The 27,222-nt window shown below is 44.7% G+C and overlaps 2 protein-coding genes across 7 annotated transcripts in view; one reads left to right on the forward strand and one right to left on the reverse strand.

The window, feature by feature from the left end:
- Positions 1-513: 513 nt before the first annotated feature.
- DRC3 (dynein regulatory complex subunit 3) lies at positions 514-16,745 on the reverse strand. 4 transcript variants are annotated; one of them, XM_085592109.1, is made up of 13 exons: positions 16,523-16,745; positions 15,497-15,670; positions 13,986-14,102; positions 12,519-12,685; positions 11,793-11,939; positions 10,488-10,607; positions 9,287-9,402; positions 7,825-7,996; positions 4,677-4,808; positions 3,348-3,418; positions 2,413-2,536; positions 935-1,066; positions 514-792 (listed from the first exon to the last, which is right to left on the reverse strand). In XM_085592109.1, exons 2-13 carry the CDS (start codon positions 15,651-15,653, stop codon positions 679-681), a joined length of 1,569 nt encoding a protein of 522 aa, XP_085448235.1. In that variant the 5' UTR covers positions 15,654-15,670; positions 16,523-16,745; the 3' UTR covers positions 514-678. The 4 variants fall into 4 exon arrangements, with proteins under 4 accessions (XP_085448235.1, XP_077643089.2, XP_085448234.1 ...); XM_077786963.2 differs by having other exon boundaries at positions 7,825-7,999; positions 9,290-9,402; positions 16,557-16,714; XM_085592108.1 differs by having other exon boundaries at positions 16,557-16,708.
- Positions 16,746-17,050: 305 nt separating this feature from the next.
- The window catches only part of TOM1L2 (target of myb1 like 2 membrane trafficking protein), a 56,890-nt gene continuing 46,718 nt past the window's right edge, over positions 17,051-27,222 (forward strand). For all 3 annotated transcript variants that reach the window (XM_021550004.4, XM_021550010.4, XM_021550018.4), the window contains exon 1: positions 17,051-17,193. In XM_021550004.4, the coding sequence (XP_021405679.1) occupies positions 17,142-17,193 (52 nt within the window). In that variant the 5' untranslated portion in view covers positions 17,051-17,141. The remainder of the gene's footprint in view (positions 17,194-27,222) is intronic.

Consider the following 27,222-nt stretch of genomic DNA (forward strand, 5'->3'; position numbering starts at 1 on the left):
GCCCGCCTGGAGCAGCACCGCCCCGGCCAGCACCTTTCCTCAGCAGCTGCCCACAGGCGAGCGTGGCAGCGCCTGTCACCGAGCAAGGAGGGGAATTAATGACTCCTCACTTGGCTGTCGCGAGCGGCGGTGCGTGAGCTCCTGTGGAACCATTGATTTCCCTTCCTGCTGGCTGGGGGCTGCTCTGCTCACGCTGCAGAAAGCCGATTGTGAGAAGGGGTGAGAAGATGAGGCTCCCAGGCATACGGAGCCCCCGCCAGCCTTGTGCTTGCTGAGCTGGAAACCTGCTGTTATCTCGGGGGTGGTTTGATGGAGAGTGTTCCTCTCCCAAGCTGCTGCCTCGTGCCAGCAGCTCACAGGTTCCTGCCACTGAGCTTGCAGGTACCGAAGCTTTCAGGCATGATATGCTACAATGATTTGGTTCAATCAGCTCACAGCTGATCCATAACCCCTTGTGACCAGGTCTGAGTTGTCTGCCTGGGCTTTGTGCCAATGTGATGGAAGAGACAGGGCTTTGGATGCTTTTCCAGAGTCACGAAATAGCTTTTATTTGCAGTTTATGGTGGATGGAAGAAGTATGCATTTGGTCTGAAATGTCCCAGGCAGCTTGGCTGTAGAGAGGCAGCTGTTCCTGCTGGGGGCTGTCCTGTGTGCCCCAGCTGAGGCAGCTCCCCAGCCCTATTCTGTAGGCTCCAGGATCATTGTGCTCTCCAGCTCCTTCTGCAGAGTGTTGATGAAGCAAATTATATTTTTGATACAGGCGCGGTTTCTGTCGCTCTCGGTTTGGAAAGCCTGGACAGATTGAAACCAAGCAATGAATCTGCAGGTGTGTCAAGGTCCAGCAAAGATCTGTGAGCGTCTCTCCTCACAGTATCCCTGCCACTTGGGCCAGACCTGTCTGTGCCCCATCCCCCTGAGTGTGAGGGTCTCTTACCTTCCCTGTCACTGAGATTTGCCACTGGTAGGTGTTGCAGAGCATGTCGCTCTCTCGCTTATCAATCTTCCGCAGGCGGATGCTGTGGGACACGTTGAGGATGTTGACAATGGTGTTTTTGTTCTTGAAGAGCTGAGAGGTAACGTGACCGGATGAGAGGAGGGGTGAGCACACAATGAATGAGCAGCACAGCAGTGCTCAGAGGGAGAAACCCTCTGTCACTGGCAAAATTTGGCAAATCCCTACTCATCCAGGGCTCTACCCTTGGCATTGCTGTGATGTAATGGGGCATTATCCCTAACACAGCTAGGGAAACAGAGGCAGCACCCTTGGCCTCACGTGCTGGAATGGGGAGATCAGTGCAAGCAGGGCTGCTGTGCAGCTGGTGTGGAAGAAAGGCTGTGTATGCTCCAGCATGCCTGGAAATGGAAAATCACACTTGGAAGGGATTCCTGCACTGCTGGCACTGGCTGTAAATCTTCATTTTTGGAGAGTCCCAGCTTCTAATGGAAGCGGTGACTTCCCTTGTGGCTCTAAATAGAGGGTGGCTTCACTAACCCATAATGAGTCTCCTCCTGCAGCCAAGTGCAGCTGTTGGGCAAATGAATTCCCTTCTCCATGGGAATGGATGGCAGTGAAGCAAAATGGGTGCATGGCAGTGGTGCGGAACTGCCACCATCTGCACAGGCCATAAAGCAGCAGCTCCCCCAGGAGCTCAGGCCTCTGGTTTGTGTCTGTCAGCTCGTGATTACCTGGACTGACAGGGGGCTGGGATAATCTGGACAGAGCAAAACCGCAGCTAATGCAAATTCAAGTAATTTAGCCACTAAATGAAGGAATTATGGAGGCAAAAAGGGCAGCAGCGTTGCTGAGTGGAGCACTGCAACGATGTTGGTGCTTTTGGAAAGGCTCCTGGGATCTTTGCTTGCACAGCAAGACTGAGGGCTCGGTGGAAGGCTCCATTTAAAGTGTCATGTCCTGCCTCCAGATCAGCTCATGGGCTCAGGAGCTCCAGGAAGGGATTTTGAAATCATTGAGGCAAATAGAGCCCTGGTGTAAGAAGTTCAGAGCAGTGTTGGGATTCTGCTGAGGGAGCAGGGAGAGTCTGAACAAAACCAGCTGTGAGGGAGTGCAGCAAAGATGCTGCCTGAGTGCCTGGAAATCAGCCAGAGCAGTGAGTTGTGCTGGAGGCAGGAGAGAGATTTCCTCAGCACCTCTCCTGGGCTGCTGCCACCAGCTCTGGCAGTGCCCAGGGAAAGCTGCAGTGCAGTTATCCCCTGTCCTAGTCAATGGAGATGTTCGGAGGCACCACAGTTCAGCCAAGCAGCTGGACCCTCTAGGAAGGAGGTTATGCTGTGATTCAGGTATGGCTCTGGCAGCACTGAGCCTCCTGGAAATTCTGTCCCTTCAGAGAAGAGGCTATGGCCTCATTCTCTTTCCTATTCTCTCACAGAGATTAATGGTTTTGGTGACCTCACCCTTCGAAGATCATCTGGAAAATCCTCTTCAAGCTCATAGTGCTCCACTTTCCTCAGGGTGGCCATGGCAATCTCCATCAGCTTTTTATGGTGTTGATTTTCCAGGTCCCGGCACTGGTTAAACGTACAGAACGTGGTTAAGGGAAAAGATGACCACACCACTCATCTGTGGAGATTAAATGATCTCCTGTAACTGGGACCAAGTGTCTGCACAGGGGGATTGTGCAGAAATGAGCCTGGCTGCTCCCAGAGGCTGCTGTGGTGTCAGGATATCAGGATACACACTTTCAGTTCTTAATCACACACTGAGTCTCATCTTTACTGCCAAATATGACAGAGGTGTGAGAGAGGACCTGGGATTTCCAGGGAAATTGGAAGAGGCCTCCAGGTGAAAGCTAAACTCTGAATGCAGTGCAATTATTTGCACCAAGCCATCAGATTTCTAGATTTAAATCAGTGTGACCTGACACTCAAGCACTTCAGTATTCTCATATAACTTTTTTTCAGCACACATCAAAAATACAAAAATGAACACCATTTAAAGAGCATTCAACCAGAATTGTAGATATTTACTTTAGAATTACTACAGAATTGTAGATACTTACTGCTATGGCAGGAAGGTACTTAGACAACAGCCTAACCTGATCTTCCCTCTGTTTTTTCTTCTCTGCATGGAGAAGAAAGATTCACAACAGGGTGAAAGCTGCCTAAATCCTACAGACTTCCAGCACAGTAGAATTTAGATCTTTCTGTGCTCTCTAGAGTCTCCACATAAAGAAGCTGGGCACCTTAAATGACCATTCCTCAAGGCTGGGAAAAGATATTTTCTATTGATTAAAATTAAAAAAAAAAAAAGTTTTTATACTGGAGGCTCATTTTTGGATTTAGAGGTACATGGCAGGGAGGTCCAGGCAAACCTACTGTGAAAAGGATATATCCCTTGAATGTTTTCAGTGAATGTTGATGCTAAGACATCAATGCTTCTTTTGAAATCCTGTAATAGTTCCTTAACAGAGGGGGAAAAGAGGAAATATCACAATGAAAACTTGCACAAACATAACAGGGAGTCAGAGAGTCTAGGAGGAATCTACAACTCATTGTAATTTGGACTCACTGCTGTTATTAGCACAGTCAGACACTGAACTGCCTCAAGCATTTAAAGTGTTTTCAAGGTGCTGCAAGATTTTATTCCCTTCTCCAGGGACAGAAAAACAGAATCAGTTTATTGGAGGGAAGTTGACTGAATACTACCCTTACCCAGAGTCTGGAGTAAGCCAGGGGATGCTTTGTAACCCTCACCTAAGCAGTGCCTGGGGAGGGCTGGATTCCCATACCCTGCCTTACTGCAGCCTCCTTGTCCTTGTCTGTATGAAGAGTCTCTTGTCAGAAGCACAACCCCTGCCTGGGCTTTGCTGCAGCTCTTGGTTTAGTCCTCAGAAATTAAAATTGCAGCTGCCTGTTCCCTCTCTCAGAAATGGCTGATGGAGAATCTTTGAAGTGTTGCAGTTAAATGTCCTGGTAGCTGAATCCTGCACACCCAGCAGGGCACGCAGGGAGGATTGTTTCTGCTCATCCCATCAGTGATTGCAGATATGTAAGGGCCAACTCAGAAAACACTAAAAAGGCACAATCCTGATGCAGTGAGGATCTGTTTTGAACTGCTGCTTCCTGCCATTCCTGCTCACAAAACTAAACTGCTGCACAGAGGCCACAGCTCCTGCCTGCTCATTTTTAAACAGATTACTTTGGGTTTTTTCCCTTCGATGAAGATGCTCATCAGCAGCCCTGCCCTAGTTTTTGAGGAAAAGTCTGGGGAGGAAAAGGCAGCTATTATGCAAGCAAATGCAGCAAGCTGAGCAGGAATGTGTATAATCTTATAGCAGAGATCAGCTTCAAAGAATGATACCTCTAGAATTCCAAATGCATACCCCATGCTATGCAGCAACTTGTGGAGACCTATAACGTGATTGCATGACCTCCCTGCCTCTGAAGTGTGGGAAATCAGCTTGGATAGATGGGATGGACATACTGTGCTCTGCTCTGAGAAACAGAAATCTGCTGCAAGATATCAGTGTCCAGGGCCTGATCTCACTCCCATCAACTTTGAACAGAGAAAGAATAAGACGGGGACAAAACATTTTCCTGAGTGGAAGTCCTGTGCCCCCCTCTTTGTGAGTAAGCTGCTACACAGGGCTGCAGTGACAAAGAATTGACTCCCCAATGTTCTAGCTGTGAGGTCCCACAGGTGTGAGCTTGGATCTCACCTCCAGGTCGTTAGACACCAGTGCTTCCAAGGTCAGGAGTGCATCCAACAGCTGATTAATGCCCTCCTTACCCTGGGCTTGTTTAGACTCAGCAATTTCACCACTCCCGGCCTGAGAAAGCTCATCCAGCCTCTAAACACAGAGATACATGAATTAGACTCCGTGTTCAGCACTCCATTGCAATTTAATTAACTTGTTACATGTGTGAGAAAAGTTCGTGCTGCTGATTAGCTGAAATGAAATGTGATGATCCAGGGATGTCTCCAGATTTACACAGTGGATAGTCAACAGTGCTGAGGTTTGCTTCTGCAGGGGGATTGGGAAAACTCTTCCTCATCCTCCACTCAGCAGAAGACTTTGCGCCTTCTATGCTTCCAATTTTGGTTCCCCCTCATTTCAAGTGAAAAAAAAAAAAAAGAACAACATTTCATTCTTGATATTGCTGGCTGTGAAGAAGAAATAAACAATTGCTTTGGAGAAAGAAAGGCAGGTGTAAATCCTGATCCACTTCCTGCTAAGGAGAATCTTGACTGACTTCCAGTAGGGTCAGGATTTAGTATTCTGAATATGGAATACCTATCATTGCCTGCCTTCCTCTTACAGCAAGGATTTATTGCCCTTCAGAATTATGTATTGATGTCACTTTTGTATCAGGCAAGATTTATGTTTGCTTGGATAAAAAAAAAAAAAATCCTCTTGCGCTGAATGTGTTATTTTCAAGTCTGTTTAATATCAGTTAACAATCAACTGCTTAAAAAAGGAGGAAAAATATATATGTTTTATTATGTCTAATCCACTTCTCCTGAGAGGGAATGGAATGGGGTGAAATAAAGAATTCTGTTAAAAGCCCTTGCCAAGGCTGTGTTTGGAAATGGGGTGGATTACCCAAACTTTGCAGTTTAAAAAGGGGGAAGGGGAGAGCAAGGTGTCTTCTTTTCTAATGTAAACAAGTGAGGAGGCTCAAAAGGCTCCAGAGCCACTCAAGCAGCACCTCTGGGAGCAATAACTTCAAAGTTCAAGGCCTTTAATCCTCAATAACCAACTTCAGAGAATGCAGTGATTTTACGGGTTACCCAAGTTTACATGAAAGGATTACAGACAGACAAACAGCCTAAGAACAGCTCACAGACTGCAGTCTGCTGGGACCTCTGTGCCTTTTGAACTCCTGCAGCAATTTTAAATGATGGGGAAATGATGTTAAAACACTGTGTTCAGTTTTGATACAAACTCCTCTAATATTTATATGAAAACTGGCATGCTGAACCCTGTGTCCTGTTTATAGAGAATCACAGAATCCCAGAATGATTTGGGTTGAGAAAGACCTTAAAGATCATCCAGTCACACCCCCTGCCATGGGCAGGGACACCTTCCACTATCCCAGGTGGCTCCAAGCCCTGTCCAACCTGGCCTTGGACACTTCCAGGGATGGGGCAGCCACAGCTTCTCTGGGAATCTGTGCCAGGGCCTTCCCACCCTCATAGGGAAGGATTTTTTCCTAATATCCCATCTCTCCACCCCTCTTTAGCTTAAGGCCATTCCTTCTTGTCACCCCTTGCAGCTCAATCCACAGCTGAGCCTGTAGGTCAGACAGAAGTGAAGGGGTAAAATCTAGCCTCAGCTGTGTCTCTTTGGGTTTTGTTGTTGTTTCTTTGTTTTTGTAGGTTTTGCAGGGTTTGTTTTGCTAGTTTAGGTGTTTGTTTGGGGTTTTTGTTTTTTTTTTTCATGGAAGATACAGTAAGAATTCAAGCACAACTTAACTGAATATTCAAATCAAACTTCTAGTTGGAACGAGACGATCTTTTAGGTCCCTTCCAACCCAAACCATTCTGCAGTTCTGTGACCCTGGTAGTGCTGCCAGCCCCTAGAGCTGCTGGATGCAGATTTCCAACATGAGTCAGCAAGGTTCAAAGCCCTGGGAGCAGAGTGACTCAGCAGCTGGCAGCCTGTGACACAAAATAAAAGTGACCTGGTTTCCAGCAGGAGCCAGCACTTGTGACTCTGCTGGTGTCACTTGTCAGGGACTTGCTCTCTCAGCTGACAGTGTTACCAGGCTTTAGCCCTCCCCTAATTCTCTTTTTTTTGTTTGTTTGTTTTTTGTTTTCTGTGGAAATAAAATCATGATCCATCTATTATACGTGGTTAGAAAAGGATCCAGCTAGAAGCTACGCCCTGAGCAGCCACAATGGGTGGCTGTAGTTGAGCAGAATGAAAAGAGAGTTTCTGCTTTAAAGGACTAGAAATACATTAAAATAACTTTCTCTAATTTTTTTGGTTATAGTTCTTTGAGCTGTTGAGAAAATGAACTGAAGCAGAAAATTGCTTGAAAATAAACTGAATACCCTGTAATTTCCTTTCTTTTCTTCCTGTTTTTTCAGTGAAGGAAGAGCTATTGGAGGCTTCAAATAGAAGGGGAGTAGAGTAAATATCTATCTATCTATCTATCTATCTTAAAAATCAACTTTATAAAAATATTTAAACTAAAAGGAAGGTTGAGCATTTCCATTTTCTTAAATATTGGTGGTTTTTCTGTATGGGAAACAAAAAGTAAAAAAACTCCACCCTGTTTAGCCACAGTTTTTGTAAACCCTTGAACGACTTTTACCTTTATAGACGAAAACATGGCATATTAATATTCTACACAGAATTCCCAGTATATATAAAGACTGTGTTAGCTGGTTGTAGTTTGCCCAAAGGGTAGAAATTTCAATCCCCATTTTTTTTCCCCTACATAAAGTATTAAAAAACTTTTCACTTTATGTCAATGACATTATATTAACTAATAAACCAATTTTTCTTTGCATAAATGTATGTTGTAAGAACCATATAAGGACATATTAGTGAGTGAGCACTGGAAGAGGTTTCCCAGCGAGGCTGTGGAATCTCCATCCTTGGATATATTCACAGTCCTGGGCAGCCTGCTGTGAGTGGTCCTCCTTGACCAGAACCAGATGACTTCCAGAGATCCCTTCCACCCTCAACCACTCTGTGATTCTGTCATTAGGGATCAAGAATTAATTTCCATTACAGCATTGTCAATACAGAATAATTTCCCTAATTTTAATGGAGTTACCCCCATTTTGAGCAAAATTAAAAGCTGGTATAGGATGCAGAGAAATCATGTATCAAACAAACAAAAGTATAACATTACCTTTTGGTTCTGACTCTCAAAGTCTGAGATTATTCTCTTGCTTTCTTGCTGGTTGACTGCCAGAATTTCATGGAGTCTTTTGTAGAATTTAGAGACTTCAGCTTCTCGTTTTTCATACTCTTCCAGTCCATAGTTATACAGGTTCCCACAAACTAAGACAAACTCCTTCTTGTATGTGACAGCAGAGTCAAGGTCTTTTGCTTGTTCAGTGGAGCAACACATTATGTTCCTTCTGCTTCTGCAAATCTGAGCAGCAAGAGCTACGAGCTACTTTTATGTAAACTCTGTGGTTCTTGCTGGGAGCTGCCAAATATTCTGTCTGGGGCAGGTCTGGGTCACCCATTCACGTTTTATGCACAGGATTTTGCTGCCTTAAGGGTGTGGAGAAAGCTATGGCAACTTCAGAGGGGAAAAAGGCCTTGAGGAAGAGAAGAAAATACATTCACTTGTCTGACTCTTCTGACACAGCAGCAGAAGGAAGCCTACAACCCTATCTGTCTTCACAAGTGTGAATACAGTGCCTGTGTGGTTAATAAATACAGCTCTGGAGCCCACAGCCAGAGCACAGAATAAACTACTGACTTGGTAGCATCACAAAAATAACGTCAATTTTTCTTCTGCTATTATCTTGGCAATGGAATTGTTTCTGGAGTCTATTGTAGTTAAGCCATGATGCATTTTTCCCCAACAGTGTAATGCAATTTTAAGGAAGGTCAAGTTACTGGCCTTGACAATACTCTATTAATCTGAATGAGAAAAGAAAAAAGAAAAAAAGTGTCTGCTTTCTGCTCCCCCGTGTAGGAGCAATGATCAGAAAAATGTGCTGGCCTGGAAACTTCACGTTGCTAGTTCTGGCAGGTTGTGAGATATGCGACTTGTATCCTTCTGATTAGTCTGTTCCTATCTCCTACCACTTCCATTTCAACTTGATTTTAGCAACTGTGCTCTTATAATCTAACTGACAGAGATTTATCTTCCAGCTCATTTTAAACTTTAAGTGGATTCCAGACTTAAAGAAAGTACAAAGTCTCGATTCTCGAAGGGTCAGAAAAGGAGGCTACCAAAATCGTGTTTGATTCAAGGGAAGGAAAAGGAATATGGTAATTACAGCGGTGAGAATTTAAAATGCTGGGATCTCACAACCTGTTGGGGATAGAAACGAGTGGTTTTACAAATGGGATGTCTCAAGCTGGGCTGGCTAGCTTGTCAGTAATATAAACCATTTGTTTGGAGCCCTCATATTTCACAAGATATCATGCCTTAAAGCTGTCAGTGGTCTCACAGCCTTGTAGTGTAACTTTTGGTACCGTTCCAAAATTGAACACAGACTGCCTCAGATCTTAGATCAATGTAGCTTTCAGCTCTGGACAAAAGCAACAGATGAAGAGTCCCTGTGGATGCACTTCCTTCTTAACTCAAGGCATTACCTGTTAGCTGTAGGTATTCCAAACCCTAGGAAGGATATGCCTGCAGCAGGTCCCCCACTCCAGGGAGGGAAGCCAGTTTGGCAGCTTCTCTATCCTCTGCATGCAGACTGTCAAACAGGAATGATCCGTTCAGGTACTCAACAAAGGCTGCCTTTGAAGAGAAACAGAGCAAAGTAAGTAAAATAGAGACGCCAGCCTGCTGCCAGTCCTCAGGATGTGTCTCCTCTAAGCTCCTCAGCAGCAGCAGAACATGGGTGCAGACACAGACACATGAACACAGCAGAAACACCAAGCAAGCCACAAAAGCACCTTGCAGCTGGAGTGAAACCCACCCCAGGGGCTTTGCTGCTACAGCTCTGTAGCCTAAGGATAAAAAACTGTTTAATCTTGTATCAGATCACCAAAACATAAAATGGTTTGGGTCAGAAGGGACATTAAAGATCATCCAGTCACACCCCCTGCCATGGGCTGAGACACCTTCCACTGTTCCAGGTTGCTCCAAGGCCCATCCAGTCTGGCCTGGAACTCTTCAGGGATGGGGCAGCCGCAGCTTCTCTGGGCAAACTGTGCCAGTTGCCAGCTTAAGACATTACCACATACAAACACTTATTGCAAGCCTATTTAGCCTTTCAGATAAGGAGTTGGTGAACTTTGGGGAGGGACAAAGGGAAGAGTTGCAGCATTCTCCCTGGCACTAAGCACTCAACTTAAACCACTCTGATCTTCTAGAGGTCTGGAATATAGAGCCAGGTTATAACTGAAAGCACCATTTCACCTGGTCTTGCTTTCAGCCGATTCAAAGGACTACAGTGATCTCCAAAAGTCCTGGAGAGTTTAACCATAAAACTAATGAAAAGCTTGACTTAGTGTGAAGGAGAAAAAAAGAGTCACTTCACTATGAAAACGTTAACATTTCCCTCAGCCCTGTAATTTTCTTAATCTCACGTCAGGCTGATAAGCTCCCTGGGAATGATTTACTATTTAGCTTTGCAGGGTCTCTATCTGTAGTTTCATTGTTCAGCTCAAAGAATTATGTTCCCCCACGTCATGTGTATTCCACAGCAGCTCCTGTTTCCATCCAAAAGATAAGATTCAGAGATCACAGAGATTAATCTGAGCCTTAGTTTTAGCAGAGTTGATGTTAACCTCTCATTAAATCTTCGAGCAGGGAGAAGACAAGTCAATATGTGTTGTGCTTCTTTCTCCTGAGACAACACACAGTTAAAGAAAACTTACCTGGTCATACTCCAGCTGTTTCTGCTTTGCATCTTCTGCCTCCTGGAGAGCAAGGACCTGAGCCTCCTCTTGCTCCAATGGCTTAGTAAGATCTTTATACTTTAAAGCTGCAGCTTCTCTCTGAGAAATATGAATAAAATATTTGTATTAGATTATCCAACATTGCTCAGTGAGTCAGGGTGTAAGCAACTGATCTTTCTAGAACATACACCAGAGCGGCATCTGCCTCTCCATTTCTTCATGGGCTTTTTATTAAACTACTTATGAAGTTTCTAATCTAATCCTCATCCCATTTTTTGCTGACATATTGCTCTGTTTCTGCATTCAGTGCATCTGAGATAATTCAGTCATAGGAAACTTTTCTCTCTCCATTTTCTCATCTTTAGAGTTGGTTTTTTTTTTTTTTCCTCTTTTAGCAGGAAGTTCTATTTTGACTTCTAAAATTTGAGCTCCAATTTGATCAGTCAGCGAGGTTAATACATTTTCTAGGGAGGAGAAGGTTCTTTGGAGGAGTGGATGGCAAGGTAGTACCAGGGGCAAGAACCTCATTAGCTTGAAACTGAAGCTTGACAAATTTAACTGTGCAATTCTCAGACATCCCTGATGAGCAGGGACTGCCTTCCATGACCTGGAATGCACTTCTAGTCCTATGGTAAGAGCAATGTACATTCCAAGTACAGCTCCTGCTCTTTGACAAGCAAATTTACAATTAATCATGTTCTTCGGTTACTAAAAAAACCCCCAAACCCTGAACAAAAATCCCCTTGTTCCTTTGAGCCCTGGGATGATAAAGCAGCTTCACAGGTTACTGCTGAGGATGAAGAGTCTTATCCTCAGAAATCAAAAGTGGGAAGTGCATCCAGGCACCTGCTTGCCTGGATTGTCAGTTTGCTACTGAAACAAATCACTCTGTGAGCAGCAGGACCACCAAAGCTCCTTCCCCCTGGATCCATGTCTCCAGACTGATTTCCTCTGAGATTCTCTAAGAAGACTTGCACTCACACTGCAGCCTCTCTGTGGCAACACGAACCAGGCCCCTCTCCCACACACAGCTGCTGATTTTCACAAAATCTGTGAAGACATCATGCTTCTGACACCTCTACCTCTCTGTCAGATTTGACAGAATTTGGCCTACAGGTTCACAGCTGTTATGTGGAAGCAGAATAAACACTGTGTGTTTCTGTGAGCCTGATTTCTGCAGGGAACCTGCCCCCAGTGCTGGAATATTGCTGGCACACCAACAAAGCAAAGGCTCTGTAAGATGCTGCTGCCTGATTTCCCAATCAGGGAATGCAGAAATCTCACCGTGGAGTTTCTCACGAGCTTGAAGTCCAAGTACACCAGGCTTGGAAGATGAGCAACAACAAACAGCCTGTAGTGCTCTTCACTGCACAAAGGGTTCCCACTGAGGTTCAGTGTCTGTAAGCTTTTTAACCTCCTGAGATAGATAACCTGTGCCAAAGGGAAAGAGCTTTGTATTTCCCAGTGCTGGAAAACACAGCCTTCGAATTTATTGCTTTTATTACGGTTGAGTTCCAATATGTATTCTGCTCCGCTGCCAAATTCACACAACAGTCAATTATGAGTTTCTAATGGTTTTGGGAAAGGAAATACTTAAATTCACATTGACAATATCCAGACAATGGGTGGAGAGAGAAGGCAGATGGGGCGCACAAATCACAGGTCCTAAATTGGTAAGATGGCCTCAAAAGAACCCCAAATAAATCCTAGCCTCCCTCCTTTTCTCATATGTAGCCACTTATTCCTTTTCTAGCTTTCATGGAGGCCAATAGGAAGTTTGCCATGGCTGAGAGCAGTCACAGAACTGGGCCCCCATGAGTCAATAATCTAAAAGAAAAATGGCTGCAGTAAGCAGCTAACATCAGAGGACCAAAACCATAGCTCAGACTACTTAGAAATCCTAAGAAGAATTTTATCTCCTAAGGAGGGTCTTGGTCACAATGGCAAATGCCAGTTTTAGAATATCTGAGCCTTCAGCAGGGAATATTTGCAAAGCCAGGGAACACTCACATCTTTCAGAATGGTCAGGTTATTCTTCCCTATGGAGAAAATCTGCAGCTCTTGCAATGTGTCCATGTGCTCAATTTTAGATATTCTGTTACTGTAGAGACTGAGGTCCTGCAGTTTGACAAGAGTATCCAGGCCCTCAATTACTTCAATATTGTTGAAGGACAGGTCTGGGGAAGAATTTACAAAACAAACATTAAATTATTTCTTGCAGAACACCCTGATTCTGCCCTTTAGTTCTGGATGTAGGAGTTTATGTACAGATTTTTCTCAGGGGTGGTCCAGGTCCCACAGGAAATGCTCAGCATTAAATCATCCTTTATTCCCATCTTCTCCTTGCAATTATCTGTGAAACTTTTAAATGAGAGGAAAAGCTGAAGTTAGTCCATGCAGAGTCCACACAGCCTGAAAAGGACTTCTGCCTTATGGGGAAACACAAAACAAAGGGTGAGGAAATGCCCTTAGAGGGAATTTTTGTGATAAATCTGACACTGTCTTGTTTCTTGCAGACTCTGCCCTGCCACACCAATGCCACAGTTGTGGTCACTCCCACAGGGCCAAGATAAGGCACTTCCATGTCAGTGGAGTTATGCAAAGGCTCACTTTCACTGTTTCACTTATTGAAATGTCCTCTTCCCCTGCCAGAACATCTAACACCTACACTCACCATGACTAAGGGCAGGATTTGCCTTTGAACTAGTACCGAGCAAGCCAAGAGTCCAAAAACAGTCTGTGAGGTCTCTTGGGTGGCTGAGACAATTGTACAGCAGCAGCTGAGCCACTGCAGCCTTTGGGCAAACAAAATAGGTGAGTGTGCTTCAAAACACGGTGCTTACACTGATCAGCTGGTGTTTCACAAGTGCCTCAGTCATCTGTGGAGCAGCACAGTGCAGAAAACAACTGGGTGGAAGAACCCATTAGACATTTCACAATGTTGAGGATATATTTAGAATTCCAGCCAGCAGTGTGGCTGCAGTTCCAGGGAATGCTCTAAGCTGTGCATCTGTGTAGCTGCAAGCAGTCACATAAGGCTACAAGGATGGGCACTCCTTGGGACAAGGATGACACCAAGCCCTTAAGGACATAGGGGTTGTAGGTTTTGGAATGCCTGCAGCAGCTTTGAAAACAGAATGCAGGCTTCTAAATCACAGAGGTGTTTCCATAAATATTCCTGAAAGTCACCCCTAAACACAATACAAACCTTGGAAACAACCTTGAAACCTCAGTTTCCTGTTCCTGCTACATGAAATGTATTCAACCCAGTTTTTAAACATTTGAAGGATTGTTTTGCAGCTCTGATACTCAGGCATTTTGACATTTGACAGTCAAATAAGGAGACACACAGACAGCTGACAGCCTTCCCAAGGTAAGCTCCTATCAGTCGTGTTTGAGAAGGAAGGTGACATCCTGGTTTATCACAGATTGCTTTGCACCTGCAAAGGCATCCACCCTCCTCTGTCTGTATCTCACCAAGCCATACAAGGTGAACCAGACTCTCCAGGCCTTCTATCTTTTCAATGACGTTGTTGTCCAGCTGCAGTTTAGTCAGATTCTCTAATGGCCACAGATTATCAATCCGCAGGATGTCTAAAGCCACAGGGAAAAAAAAAAAGGAAAGAAAAAGAAAAGAAAATTGCTTTTCACGTGAGCCAGCTTTGTTTTAGCAGACACACTGCCTTGCACAAGGAAAACACGTCCAGTCTTGCCTCCAAAAGGATTTTCAGCGTGTGATGAGTGCCCTGGAGAGCTCAGAGGTGCAGAGATTTCAATGAAACAGCCCACTTAACCTCAGTGTCCTGCACCAGAGCACGCTGCTCATCAGCGAGGCCAACGAGGCGTGCAGGGGATGCTGACTATGGCCCTGCACTCCAGTGCCTTTATGAATCCACTACTAGGAGGCCTTGACCTTCATTTTCCTCTCCAGCTCCAAGCAGGAGGTTTGGGATGAGACTCTGCTTTTCTCTGCATTTGCAGTCTAGCAGTGCCCAGCTCCTGCTTTTGTAAATGACTCTCCTGCTCCTGGGATTCTCAGCACAGGAGAGGAAGCTGGAATCTACTTTTTTTCTGTGAAGGCTGCAGTTTAGAACTAATCAATATCCCTGCATTTAGTTTCCTCCAAAAAAGGATCACAAGGGCAGGCTGTTAGTCACCACAGCAAAGTATCAGGACCAAGGTGACAGGAAATACAGAACATTCTCACTCCCATTTCTCTTTTGCCCTGCAATGGCTTCCCAGAAGATTTCATCTGCTGTCCTGTTATCCTTATTTAGTGAGGGCACCATAAACTGAGGAATTGCACACCCAAAATATTCACACAGCTCTGGATTTTTTATTTGCAAACAAATCTATGCAGGATCAGATCAAGGGAGTATTTTCTAAGAAAATTGACTCATACATACATTATTTTACTGAAATTACCCCCCTCCCTCAAATACTCAAATATTGAGCCAAATGTTCTTCCTCTTCCTCTACTTTTTTTTTTTTTTTTTTTTTTTTTTTTTTTTTTTTTTTTTTTTGTGTGTGCAAGTTTACGACTTGACAGGTTTGACAGTAAGAGGCACGCCATGGTAATGCTACGGATGACCAGAGAATGACATCAGATTGGACTGTAAATCACCAAAATCTCCCAAACAGCTCCCACACAATCACCAGCCGTGGCAGAGCCTGCCCAGGGTTGGGTTTGGCCACGAACTGAGGGGCCCAACAGGCCTGTGGCCTGTAGGTGTCACCACAATATAAATGTTAAATGAGAACAGCAGTGATGAGAAGAGGGAAGTGAAGCAGTTTTGAAGTCACTCATCAGCAAAAGTTCCCTCTGATGAAGCTCCTGTGTACAGCTGTGAGCTAAAGTCCAAGTCCAGATGTTAATTTTCACATAATAAATCCAAGTTAATAATGGTTGCTTAATTGCCAGTTACCCAGTTATTCTATTACCTTCTAGCAAAAGAAGAGGCAAAATACGTACATATTCTGATACTTACTTTTAAAACTAAATTGTAGCTCTGTTACAAACTTAACATTAAGACTTTCTTCTCTGGCAATATCTCCAAGGTCCTCTGGACATTTCTCTTCAATAGCTTTCTGAAGCATTTCATCATCAATAATTTGTGGCTCAATAATATTGAAAAACTGACTCATTGTGAGACAAAATCAGCCTTAAAGGACAGAATAGAAAATAAAGTAAATCACTGCCTAGCTACTCTTTCCAGCAGTTACAGAATCCCAGAATAGTTTGGGTGGGAAGGAACCTTAAAGATCATCTCATTCCATCCTCTGCCATGTGCAGGGACATCTTCCACTATCCCAAGTTGCTCCAAACCCCATCCAGCCTGGCCCTGGACAATTCCAGGGAAGGGGAATCCACAACTTCTCTTGTCAGCCTGTTCCAATGCTTCTTTCAGTGAAGAAATTTTTCATGGAAATTTAAATATCCCTAATGTTTTATATATATTATACATTATATATATCATATATCATAATATATATTATATATTATTTTATATTTATTTATTTATATATATATGTATATTTATATAATGTAATTTAAATATCCCTAATGAGACTATTTGTCTTTTTCAAATGGTGCAGAGTTAATGAATTGCTGTGAAGGACTTGAATCTTCAAACTTTTGCTTGTGTAAGATGTTTATAATTACAGGGTAAGTTCTGATTTATTTTTGCATGGGCCAGCGATGATAAATGTCAGAGTTTGGAGAGGTCTGTCCTCATTATGGCATTTCATTAACAAACCAAACCTCCCTGTGGCTGTGCGCAGTTACAGGCCGAGGAGCAGCCGGCCTTGGATTTATCCATCCTTCACCTTCCTCTCTCTCTTTCTGGTACAATCACAGAAAGGGCTGGGTTGGGAGGGACCTTAAAGCTGCCATGGACACCTTCCACTAGCCCAGGCTGCTCCAAGCCCCAGCCTGGCCTTGGGCGCTCCCAGGGATGTGCGCTTGTCGCCGGTTCCGAGCACCCCTGCCCGCCGCCTCTCGCTCCAGGGCCCACCGAGGATCAGATTCCGGCCTATCAGGGCTCTCACCCGCAGGTCCCCTGGGGTCTGGGTGGGTTCCCGGTTCCCCGTTCCCGCTTCCCGGTTTCCGGTTCGCCGTTCCCGGTTCCCAACAGAGCCTCAGCGCCCGTCGCTAAGGAAGCCCGGCTGGGTTGCTAAGGGCGGCACGTGACCGGCTCAGCCGCCAATGGGCGTGGAGTGGGTGAGGAGGCCAACGACTAATCAGAGTTAGAGAAATCCGTGTCAGCCAATCAGCGCTGGGACCGTGCCCTAGGGGCGGAGAGGGCTCTGATGATTGACGTTCCGTTTGCCCAATAATATTACAGATCGTTTAGGGCTTTGCCCAATAAGGAATGGCAGTCTCATTGTCCTCGCTGTCCATCAAAGTGAGGGCGGGGAAAGAGGCGGGACTACCGCGGGGGCAGGACTCTGACTTGACAGTGATGGACACGCTCTTTAACCAATGGCTTTGCCGCGCGTCCTGGAGCTGTCCAATTGAACGCAGGGAGACGGGACGCGGCCGGCAGAGCGCGCTGTGGTTGGTGCGCGCGGCTGTCAGTCAGGGCGCGGTGCGGGAGGGGCGGGCGCTGGGCCGCTGTTTGTTGTCATCCCAAGATGGAGTTTCTGCTGGGGAACCCCTTCAGCACCCCGGTGGGGCAGAGCCTCGGTACGGCGGCCTGGGGAGCGCGGAGGGGCCCGGGGGAGCCCGTGGAGACAGCGGGGGCTTCGGCCAGCGGGCGGGGCTGGGGGCAGCGGGGCGTTCCGGGAGTCTGTGAGGGGCTGTGGGGGCTCGGGGGGGTCTGTGGGGGGCTCTGGGGGTCTGTGAGGGGCTGGGGGGGTTGTGAGCGGCTGGGGGGGGTCTGTGAGGGGCTGGGGGGGCTCTGGGGGCCTGTGAGGGGCTGTGGGGGTCTGTAAGGGGCTGGGGGAGCTCTGGAGGTCTGTGAGGAGCTGTGGGAGCGGTGGGTGGAGAGTCCCTGAGAGCCCATGGGGGAAATCTGGGCTCGGTAAGGGGCTCTGGGGCTTAGTGGAGGTGTTTGGGTGTTATGGGGGGTCGGTGAGGGTTGATGGGGGTCTGGGGGTGGCCAGGCTGCTCTGGGGGCTCTCGGGGGTCTCTGGGGAGCAGGGATCTCAGGGCTGGTGGGGGCTTGGAAGGGCTGGAAGGTTTTTGCGTTTGGGGAGTGCTGGAGGCCTCAGTGCCGGACTCTGGGGTTAGTGGAGGGTATGGAGAGATCAGAGGAGGCCTGGGGAGCAGGCTGCTGTCCATGGGAAGAGACTGACTCCATGTCGAGATGGATGCAGGAAAGCTGTTGCATCCCCCAGCTCCTTTTCCTGAAGTTGAGTGCCTTCTTCCAGACCACCCCGTCATTGATGCACTCTTTCCCAAAGTACTGAAACCTCCCTGTCCCTCTTAGTGGGCGAGGGGGTGATGTGGTTTAGAGACACAAATAAGTGCTCGTTTTTCAACCTGGAGGCTGAATTGTGGCTTTGGTAATGCATTGGTGCCATTAGCAGGTTATTCTGAGCCAGCTTTCACTGCGTGGCCACTCAAGGCCTCCCTGGGCTGCTGTGGCTGATCCCTCCCTCCCACAGACGTGTTCTTTCATGGCTACTCATGTTTTGCTCTGGGTTGCCATGGGGCAAAGAAGAGAAAGGAGAAAGCCTGGGCATCACTCGTGCAGAGTTTGGTAACTCTGAGTTTTCACCTCAGCTGGGTGGGCTCTCAGTGCCTCCTGCTTTCCTCTGCTGGGCCCTGAAGAAATTGAAGCTGTCTGACATTGCAGGAGCAGGCTGGCTCAGGTTCCTGCAGTGCAGGAGGGCAGGCAGTCCCAAAGCCAAGGTGATGCTCAATTGAGCACGCCTGCTGTGAGGGAAGGCTGGGAGAATTGGGATTGTTCAGCCTGGAGAAGAGAAGCCTTGGGGTGACCTAATTGTGGCCTTCCCATATCTGGAGGGAACCTGCAGGAAAGATGAAGAGAGAGGATCTGGAGTGACAGGGCAAGGGAGAATGGCTTCAAACTGGCAAGAGAGTAGGGGTAGATGGAATATTGGGAAGGAATCAAGAAATCCTTCCCTGTGAGGATGGGAAGGCCCTGGCACAGGTTTTCCAGAAAAGCTGTGTCTGCTCAGTGCCTGGGAGTGTTTCAGGCCAGGTTAGACAGGGCTTGGAGCACCCTGGGATAGTGGAAGGTGTCCCTGCTCGTGGCAGGGGTGGAATGAGATTATCTTTAATGTCCCTTCCCACCCAAACCATTCTGTGGTTCTATAACCCACAGCTGTTCATAGCCTAGCCTCTAGCTATTCTAAGTTGATTTATGGAATGATGGAAATCTTTGAAAATCATAGTGGAGAAAACTTTGCAGAGTATCAGCTCATGGCCTCAAAGCTCTTTTCTAGTCCATTCCTCATCCCCATGTGCAGGGACACCCCCTGGTCGAGGTGTAAGGGCCTTGCATGGGTGAGTCTCACGCTGTGCTTTGAGCATGGCTGGGCCCTCTTTGTCAGGCTATATGGAGCATATGTATAACTTGCTGTTTATCCTCAGCCATCTGGGCTGCTTATTTCTTCTGCTGAGGGAGAGAAGTGCGGGGAATCAGAGGAGAATAATGAGAACAACTCAAGAGAAAGGTGATTTTAGAGTGAATTTGCTTTGTTGTGTTTGGCCATCACAACAATACCCAAAAATACGTGTTGTAATACCTTCATAAACTACAGTCTGCTTTTGTCCCTATAAAATTTTAGAGTGAATTGGCTTTGTTGTGTTTGTTGTGTTGTGTCCTGGCAGCCCTGCCAGGACAGCTGCTGCTGGGCCAGGCCTCTGCCATCAGCCTGGGGAGGGCAGGCAGCAATTTTTCCTCTCTTCATTGGCAGCTTCTTTTAGCATCAGTCAGTGGTTTGAATTGTTGGGGGGCAGGGAGGGAGGAGTAAAATCTGCTTTTTTAGCCTTCTGCCTGTTTAACTTCAGAGTGCAAAGGTTTTCACAGCTCTCACATCCCTTCGCTCGCTGAGCAAGCGGCCGCTGCCAACTTCGAGACTTTGAACACTGAGCTGCTTCCATCAGATAAGGTTAGGTGTGCAGCTTCCCTTAATGCAAAATTCAGCTGCACTTTCAGAATGTTTTTCTTTACTCCCAGGGGGAAGAGATAACTGCAGATTTTATTTTGGAAGACAAATTTTTCTGCTTCTCCTATCGCTGCCAGTTATCCCTTTCTGAGACAGCAGTAAAACAAAAGCATGCCTTGTTCTCAGACACTGCTATTTGCCCAGTGCTTCCACAGTTTGTTTTTCCAATGAGCTTGTGGAATATAATTTTCACTTATGCTTCTCTTCATTCTCTGAAAGAAATGGAATAATTTTGTATTTCTGTTTAAACATATTGTGTTGTACACAGTTGTGATGTTTTCAAGCAAGGCCTAACACTCACCATAAGGGAGAAGTGCAGAAAATCCTGTAGGTCCATCAGCACACCAAGAATGTGTGTTCTCTGCCAGGAAGTAGCAGAAGTTCACGAGAAGATTTAATTAGGGCTCTACAATATCTGCAGATAAATACCAGGTCTGTAAGAACAAAGATGTCAGAAAAGGTTTGAAGAGAGCTGAGAGAGGTAATACAAGGGATTTTCTCTTTTCTCCTCTTTATCTGGATAATGTCTGAAGTTAGGCAAGCTTTTTATGTTAACTCTTTTGCTTAATGTGGGAAAGTAATGCTAGGATGAGCTCAGAGGATTTGTAATAGAGATGGATAGAGTCTCCTGCATCTAAAGTGCCAGTTGAAATGGCAGCCAGGTTCCTCATGGCGGAAACTCACATGATTTTTAGACTGGCTTATATGGTACCCTCTATTTAATTCCCAGTGGTGACACAGCAGAAACAATATAAGCCACCACAATATAAGCCAATTATAAACCTCACCTAATTTTGCTATAATACTTTGATTGACCTGTGGACACTCAGCTGACCTTGTGTCTCCAACAAAGTCCACTCCTGAGAAGAGTGGTTGGTTTTTGGTGGGGCTGTGTGGAAGGCAGGCAGCTGTACCTGAAGGATTTCTGAGCTCATAAAAAACATTTTAATTTCGTTTTGCTTTTTACCTGGAGGTTGCTGTGAAGGGAGCTTATAGCATCATTTTGTGTATAAACCAAAAATCTCACCCAGGGTTTTGCAGCAGAATCTGGTACTTCCCAAAGGTTTTGTGAGGTGTTTTTCAGAAGTTCTTTGTGAAGTCTAGAGGGTGAAATTGGGTGCCATGGATTTCATAGGCTGCCAAGTACATCGAGGTTGGCAAGATCCTTTGTGGCACTGGGTGCTGGCCCAGTTCTTACAACTGAACTGTTTACTTTTTCCACTCACCACTGTAAATACCATTTTGAACAATATCCTATCCAGTGAGGAGCAGAAGAGCAGGAAGATGTGTAGTAAAGCAGCTCTGACAGAGTGCTTGCTATGTGGAGAGGGATTGGCCTGGAGAAAAAGCTGCAATTTACAGTAGTGGGAATTTGCCTTGAGATTCACCATCCTGCCATAAATTGCTTTTTTTTATCTTTCTTTGTTCAGAGGAGCCATCTTTAAAGTGTCACCACTCAATTCAAGGTTATTAGAACAAATACCCTTGCTGCAGGTTAGAGAAAACATATTTGATGATGAAAGCTGATTGAATTACAAGAATGTGGAATGCTAGTGACTCTTTTTTGGCCAGGCTGCGTATTTGATAGTGGCCATATGGCTTCCACATGAATACACAGGGAAGCCTGGTTTAGTTTTTTTTGTTTGTTTGTTTTACTCGGGAGACATTGCAAAGGCTTCAGGAAAGTGCTTCTTTGTTTGAATCCAAACCAAACCTTGCTGCTGCCCCCTCATGCAGGTGCAGAGGGCTGACCTGGGGCGGTGAGGTGTGAAATGAGCTCCTCACAGGGTGCTGGACAGGGACATCAAGGTCAGTTTTGGTCAGGCTCTGGTCAGGGCTGTGTGTGCTGCTGAACTGAGCTCTTCTCGCTGCAGTCCCAAATCTGCCTGACCCAGAGCCAAAGACCTCTGGGGATGAAGTTCAGCAATTATGTGCAGCAAGAATTGAAAGTTAATTTTTAACACTGTAGTAGAAATGAAGTTGTCCTGTGTAGCTGGGAGTGGGGATCAGGTGCTGCTGGTTGACACCCCTGGTGCCTGTTGCTGAGAGGAAGTTTCAATGCACAGTGCTGGTCTGGGCACTTGGAGTCTGTTTTTGGAGGAGAAACAGTGTGGTGATTTAAGGAGGCTAAAAAAACAAGGTTTCAGCAAAAGATACAGAGGCACTTTATTGAAGCAACAGTGAGGCAGACAGCTTCTCAATTGATTTTTATCAAAGCACTTGCAGTTTCCATTCAAGGTTGTTAAATTGATAATATATATGGTGGATACAGGCTGTTTTCAGACCTGCTGTTTTGTTCCCCCCCCCCTTTTTTTTTTTCCTTTTTTTTTTCCTTTTTAATGGGAAACTGCTTCAGGGGGTTTAAAACACCTTTTATTTTCCCTTCCACAAAAAGCACTTGAGCCCTTTCTTCAGGTTTCTTATATCTCTAAGATTTTTATGATTCTTAGAATAAAAACAGTTCCTAAATAAATGAGTTGATGACTACATGTAGGAACAGAGAAATGCATTAGAGCCAGCAGCCCATGGTAGTCCTGTGGGAGGCATTAATCCAGGCTTTCTTGTCCACAATTTCCCTAAGTTCCCTTCAGAGTAAACTTACTACTTAGCTGTGCTGTGAAACATTTTTTTAAATAGATAAGCCTTTCCCCAATGTTAGAAAGGAGTGTTTAAAGTGTACACCATAATCTTAGGATGTGGTCCACATAAAATATAATTTTTGCAGTGTGCTGTTGGGCTCTGAATCTTCCCACTCATCATTCATTGCCTTATAATGAAATAAAAAGTCCTTTGCATTTACCCACAGCCATGGAAGCATTGTCCCTTATTCTAAGGGAAGCTTTTCTCCATACAAGGTGGCAGTAACTTCTCTTGCTGTATCAAAAAGATGAATTTTGCCTTTTCATGCAGTGAAAAGGGCACAAGAAGTTCTCTCCTCAGAGTTGAAGTACTTTTCTAGGTACTCCTGTAGCTGGTCAGTTTTTAGAAATCCAGCCCCCCACTGCTCATTCAGAATTGTGCTTGTCATGCAAAAAGAGCCTGATAAAGTGCTTTTAGTTTTAAAAGATTATTTGGGTCTGTTTTCACTTCATGACAATGGATTATGTTGTAAGGAAAATCTCCATGAAATACAAAAATGGATATCTTTGCTCTTTAAAGGAGCAAATAAATACTGAGTCATGAATCTGGCAACTTGGAGAAACTATGTACACGTGTGAAGCTGGGTAATTAGTATAATGCCATTTAATACTGGGTTACTAAGACTGGATTTATTTTATAGGCACAAAAGCAGATTGTAGTTCATGAAGGTATTATAACATGTATTTTTGGGTAATGCTGTTTTATCTCTTTCAGCCTGGTATGCTTAAATGTATATTCCATATGCTTCTAATAGCCATCTATATGTGACAGTGAGGACAGCTTGTTCCCGGTTTGGTACTGCTCTGCTCATGAACTCAGCAGATTTTTTAGACTTCATATTTAAAATATGCATGCCTGAAAACCACAGAAAATCCCCACAAACCCTTCCAACTGATGTCATATTTCATCCAAAGCAATTTTCCCCCAAAAAAATACTCTGTATTTTCCTTAGTGAGGAACAGTTTTAAGGTAGACAGACTTTCCTATGATTTCATAAACTATGTTGAGTTTTTAATTAACAATTTTTGAAGGTGTTGAAGGCATTTGTGGCATTCTCAGTGACAGGGATCAGTGTAGGGACAACAACAGCTCTTGCAGAAGTTTTGGTGAAATAATCCTTGGCTGGGAAGGTGCTGCCTGATACCTGCAGGGCTGGGGCTCTTTGAGGTTGGCCTGGCAACCTTCCTCCTCATCTGGTGTTTCCTCCTTGACCAAAAGTAATTTCATCCTCTGTGTTTGGGTTTAAAATCTGTACAATGGGTAGGTGATAAGAGCATAAATGTTTGAAGAGCACAGGGAGAAAGGATGTTGTGGGAGCCCTGTGAAGTGAGGAAATGACCCAAAAACCCAGCCTGTGAAACAGCAATGAGTCTGCACACATAATCCAGAACTAGTTTTCCTCCTTCTCATTTGCATCTGCCTGGGGAATTCCTAGTTTTCTATGTAAAAGAAATTCGTTGCTGAGCATAAAAATCCTACCAAGGATAGATAAGCCTTATCTTCTGTATTTGTGTAGTTATTCTATTGATGATTCTGCCCGATCATTTCAGTTACTGCCAGTGGCAAAAGGCTCTTTTAAAATTGATGATTCTTCAGCACAAAAGGTACTGGTCTAAAAGCTTTGCTAGAGCTGGGTCTCTCTTCCCTTAGGAGCAGCTCCTTTCATGTTTTTATACAACCCAGGGAGACAAATCTTCCAGCTATAGGTAACATTTCCCACTGCTCAGGAAGGGGAGATGCAAATAAATCCAGCCAGTCTATTATTGGCAGCATTGTCTTTAAATTTAAATATACACTCCCTGGTTGTTCTCTACCTGCCAGAATTATAAGGTGGGCTCCACAACGCAGGAACTCATTTCAAAATCCAGGATTAAGGATGAAAAAAATCCATGCCCTGTCTGTGTTTGAGCAGTTCCTGGCATGGCTGTGTTTGGACTATTTACCCATGCTCCTGTATCTCTTTGTTCACAGCATTTGGCAGCTCAGTGTAGTCTCAGGGAGCATCAGGAGACTCAAAAATGGAGAGATGCTCAGAAGAAACCTGTTGAATAAATTGGTTACCTTGTAACCTGCTTATTCCTTGAGAGTAGGGCAGCCTGTTCCCCAGCTGGACCTCAGAAACCTTTCTGGGTTAAATTAGTTTGGGAAGAAATTCCTTTTTCAAATTCAGATCAAAGAAAACATACACAAAGTGAAGGCACAGACTTGTGTTGTAAGCTGTTTAAACTGTGTTTCAATACCAAGAATTTTTCAGAGCATTGGTTTCATGTTTTTAAGGCAGGAAAGACTTTGTTTCATCCCAAATGTGGTCAGGAATGTCGAAGACGTTAGCTTGAACATGTTGCATCCTCTTTATATCCTCTTTATTTTCATGGGACACATTTACTGCAAGAAATATGACTGGTTTCCTATTTGACCCAAATAAAAAAAAAAAAAATCCCATTTTTTGCCTACCTTAATAAATGCAAGAAGTCCTTTTTAAAATTCTGGTATTTCCTGACTTTTTTTTTTTAACTTTTATTTTGTCTCAGTTATAGCTTTCTGCATTTATTTTACCTTGCCTTTCCTTGCCCATAAACTACCTTGAACATATTAAATAAATTGCAAGCTTCAGCAGCTTTGCCAGCAAAATTTGGAAAGTTTTATGATAATCTGAGCCTACAGGTGAGAAATATTTCATAGCTTTGTCTTTTGAGACTAATAAATATATCTGTATATTAAATTGAAGCATTTTACTTAAGCTTTGGTGACCAAACACATACTGAAGTACAGATATTTTTTGCAAGGCTTTAATTAGTAGTTTTGTCCAAGAAGTCCTGCCCAAGGTTTGGACTGAAATGATCCAGAGATGAGATATTATGTTGTAGCTTTTCCTCCAAAACCTTGTTGATTGCAATCTGTTGGGCTCAACACTTTCCCCTCTTTTACATAAGTTGTTGAGGATCTTAATTCCTCAGTTTTCACCAAAAAGCTCTCTGATCAGTTAACAGAGTGTTAAGGAATTTCACCAGCTAATTGGTTCCTAATTAAAGGATTAGGAGAGAAAATATGCAATTTTTATTGGAATATTTAATCTGGAGTGAGTGTTGAAATCCATCTCCACACTGTGACCGGAGTTATTTCCTGAATTCTGTCTGGTATTTTCCTGAACAGTTGTTGTGGGATATAGGTATGATAATAAGGTGATTAATAGTGGGATGTAGAGGTTGGGCTGGATGCAGCATGTATTTGGGTTTGTGTTACCCTGAGCTCACATTTAAGCTGTTGTAGTAAATAGCTTGGTTTTTTTCATTATCTTTGAGCTGCCCTTTCTCTACTGATTTTCAGTGGTTTTAATTAGAAGGGTATTTTGCTGAAAAGAGCGAACTCAGACCTTTGTGAAATTTTCTGCAAGTACAAATAATGGTAAATCTGAAATCACTTATTAGACAAGGAGTTGTTATGGCAACTATAAGATGGTTGGCTAATCAGAGAGTGAGATCAGTTTTTATTTACAAGTGTAATGAGCAATTAAGTTTGAGCAGCTGTCAGACTTGGAAAGTGATTAAAGTTCAGCAAACAACCCAAATGGGTCAGTGTTCAGTTCTGATGGTTTTCTGACACTGCAGCTTGATCATCTGTGGGTTTTACCTACTATAATTAAAACTGCCTTTTAAATCCCCATCCGTGCCAATGACTTGGCATAGCCAGTGAGTAGAAAAACCCCTTTTTCCTACCGGGTTCCTTAATGGGTATTGGCCTGGAGTCTTGCTGTGGGTAATGAGGTATTTCACGTGTAGCATTCCTTAAAGCAAAGCTCAGTTTGGATGTAGAATCATCTCCTGCCTGTGCTGATCACCAGGAAGGAGCTGGGGCGGTGCAGCCTGGCTCAGCTTTTGCACCTCTAAAGGCTCCCTTTCATTAGAGGCAGCATTATGCAGTTGTTGGTTGCTTAGGGAGCTGCTGCTAGGCTCAGAGGAAGGATGTGCATAGTGTGCATGAGCAATAAACCCAAAGGAAGTGGAGAAAGTTGTGATTCACCCAGAAACAGGAGGGAATGCCCAGGAGAGGCTGACCTTGGCTGGAGCTGCTCACAGTGGACAGGGAGGCTGCTCGTCCTCGTGGCTTTCCCAAGCAGGAGGAGCTGGTTCTCTGCAGATTCCAAAAGGCTGCATGTGTTCACACTGGGAAGGTTATCCTCCCATCCATACTTAGGGCAGGCTGCTCATCCTCGTGGCTTTCCCAAGCATGAGGAGCTGGTTCTCTGCAGATTCCAAAAGGCTGCATGTGTTCACACTGGGAAGGTTATCCTCCCATCCATACTTTGCACCAGATCAGTCTATCTCATTGCTGGGGTTTGCTTCCCTGTTGCACGTGTTAAATAAGCCAAACTGTTTGTAAGCCTTGCTCAAAATTTGTGTTCTAGTTAGAATTTTAACTGTCCAAAACAGTTAAACCAGTAGAGTTATTTTCCAAAATTACGCTGCAGTCCCCTGATACATTTTCATTTTTATTAATTTTGCCACACTAATGGTATGATGTAATAAAAGCAATTGCAGTGGAACTTGAAACGGGTTGGGACAGCTCCTGACCTGAAGAATTTACAAAATTGTGTGCCTAGATAGCACAAGCTGGTGGATGAGGACTTAAGGGGAAATTAAAATGACAGTCTCAGAAATAGGCATTTGCATACTTGACCTAAACTTCTGGTATTTACATTTTCTATTTATCAGTCTTTTTCAGGCTTATCTACAGCAGTGGCACATGAGAAAACAGGGCTGTAAAAATGGAACAGAATTTTTAGTAGGGTTATTAGAGACCAAGAAATCCACATTTCTCAGCCCCCAAGATGGGATTGCACATACGTATCTTGTTATTGCTGTTGCCTGATTTGCACTCGGGTTTCCTGAGGAGATTGCTTGGGAGTGTTTATCTGCTAAGCTTCTGCAGGCATAGC

Source organism: Lonchura striata, chromosome 14 (assembly GCF_050655825.1).
Source record: "Lonchura striata isolate lonStrDom1 chromosome 14, ASM5065582v1, whole genome shotgun sequence".
Taxonomy (NCBI): domain Eukaryota; kingdom Metazoa; phylum Chordata; class Aves; order Passeriformes; family Estrildidae; genus Lonchura; species Lonchura striata.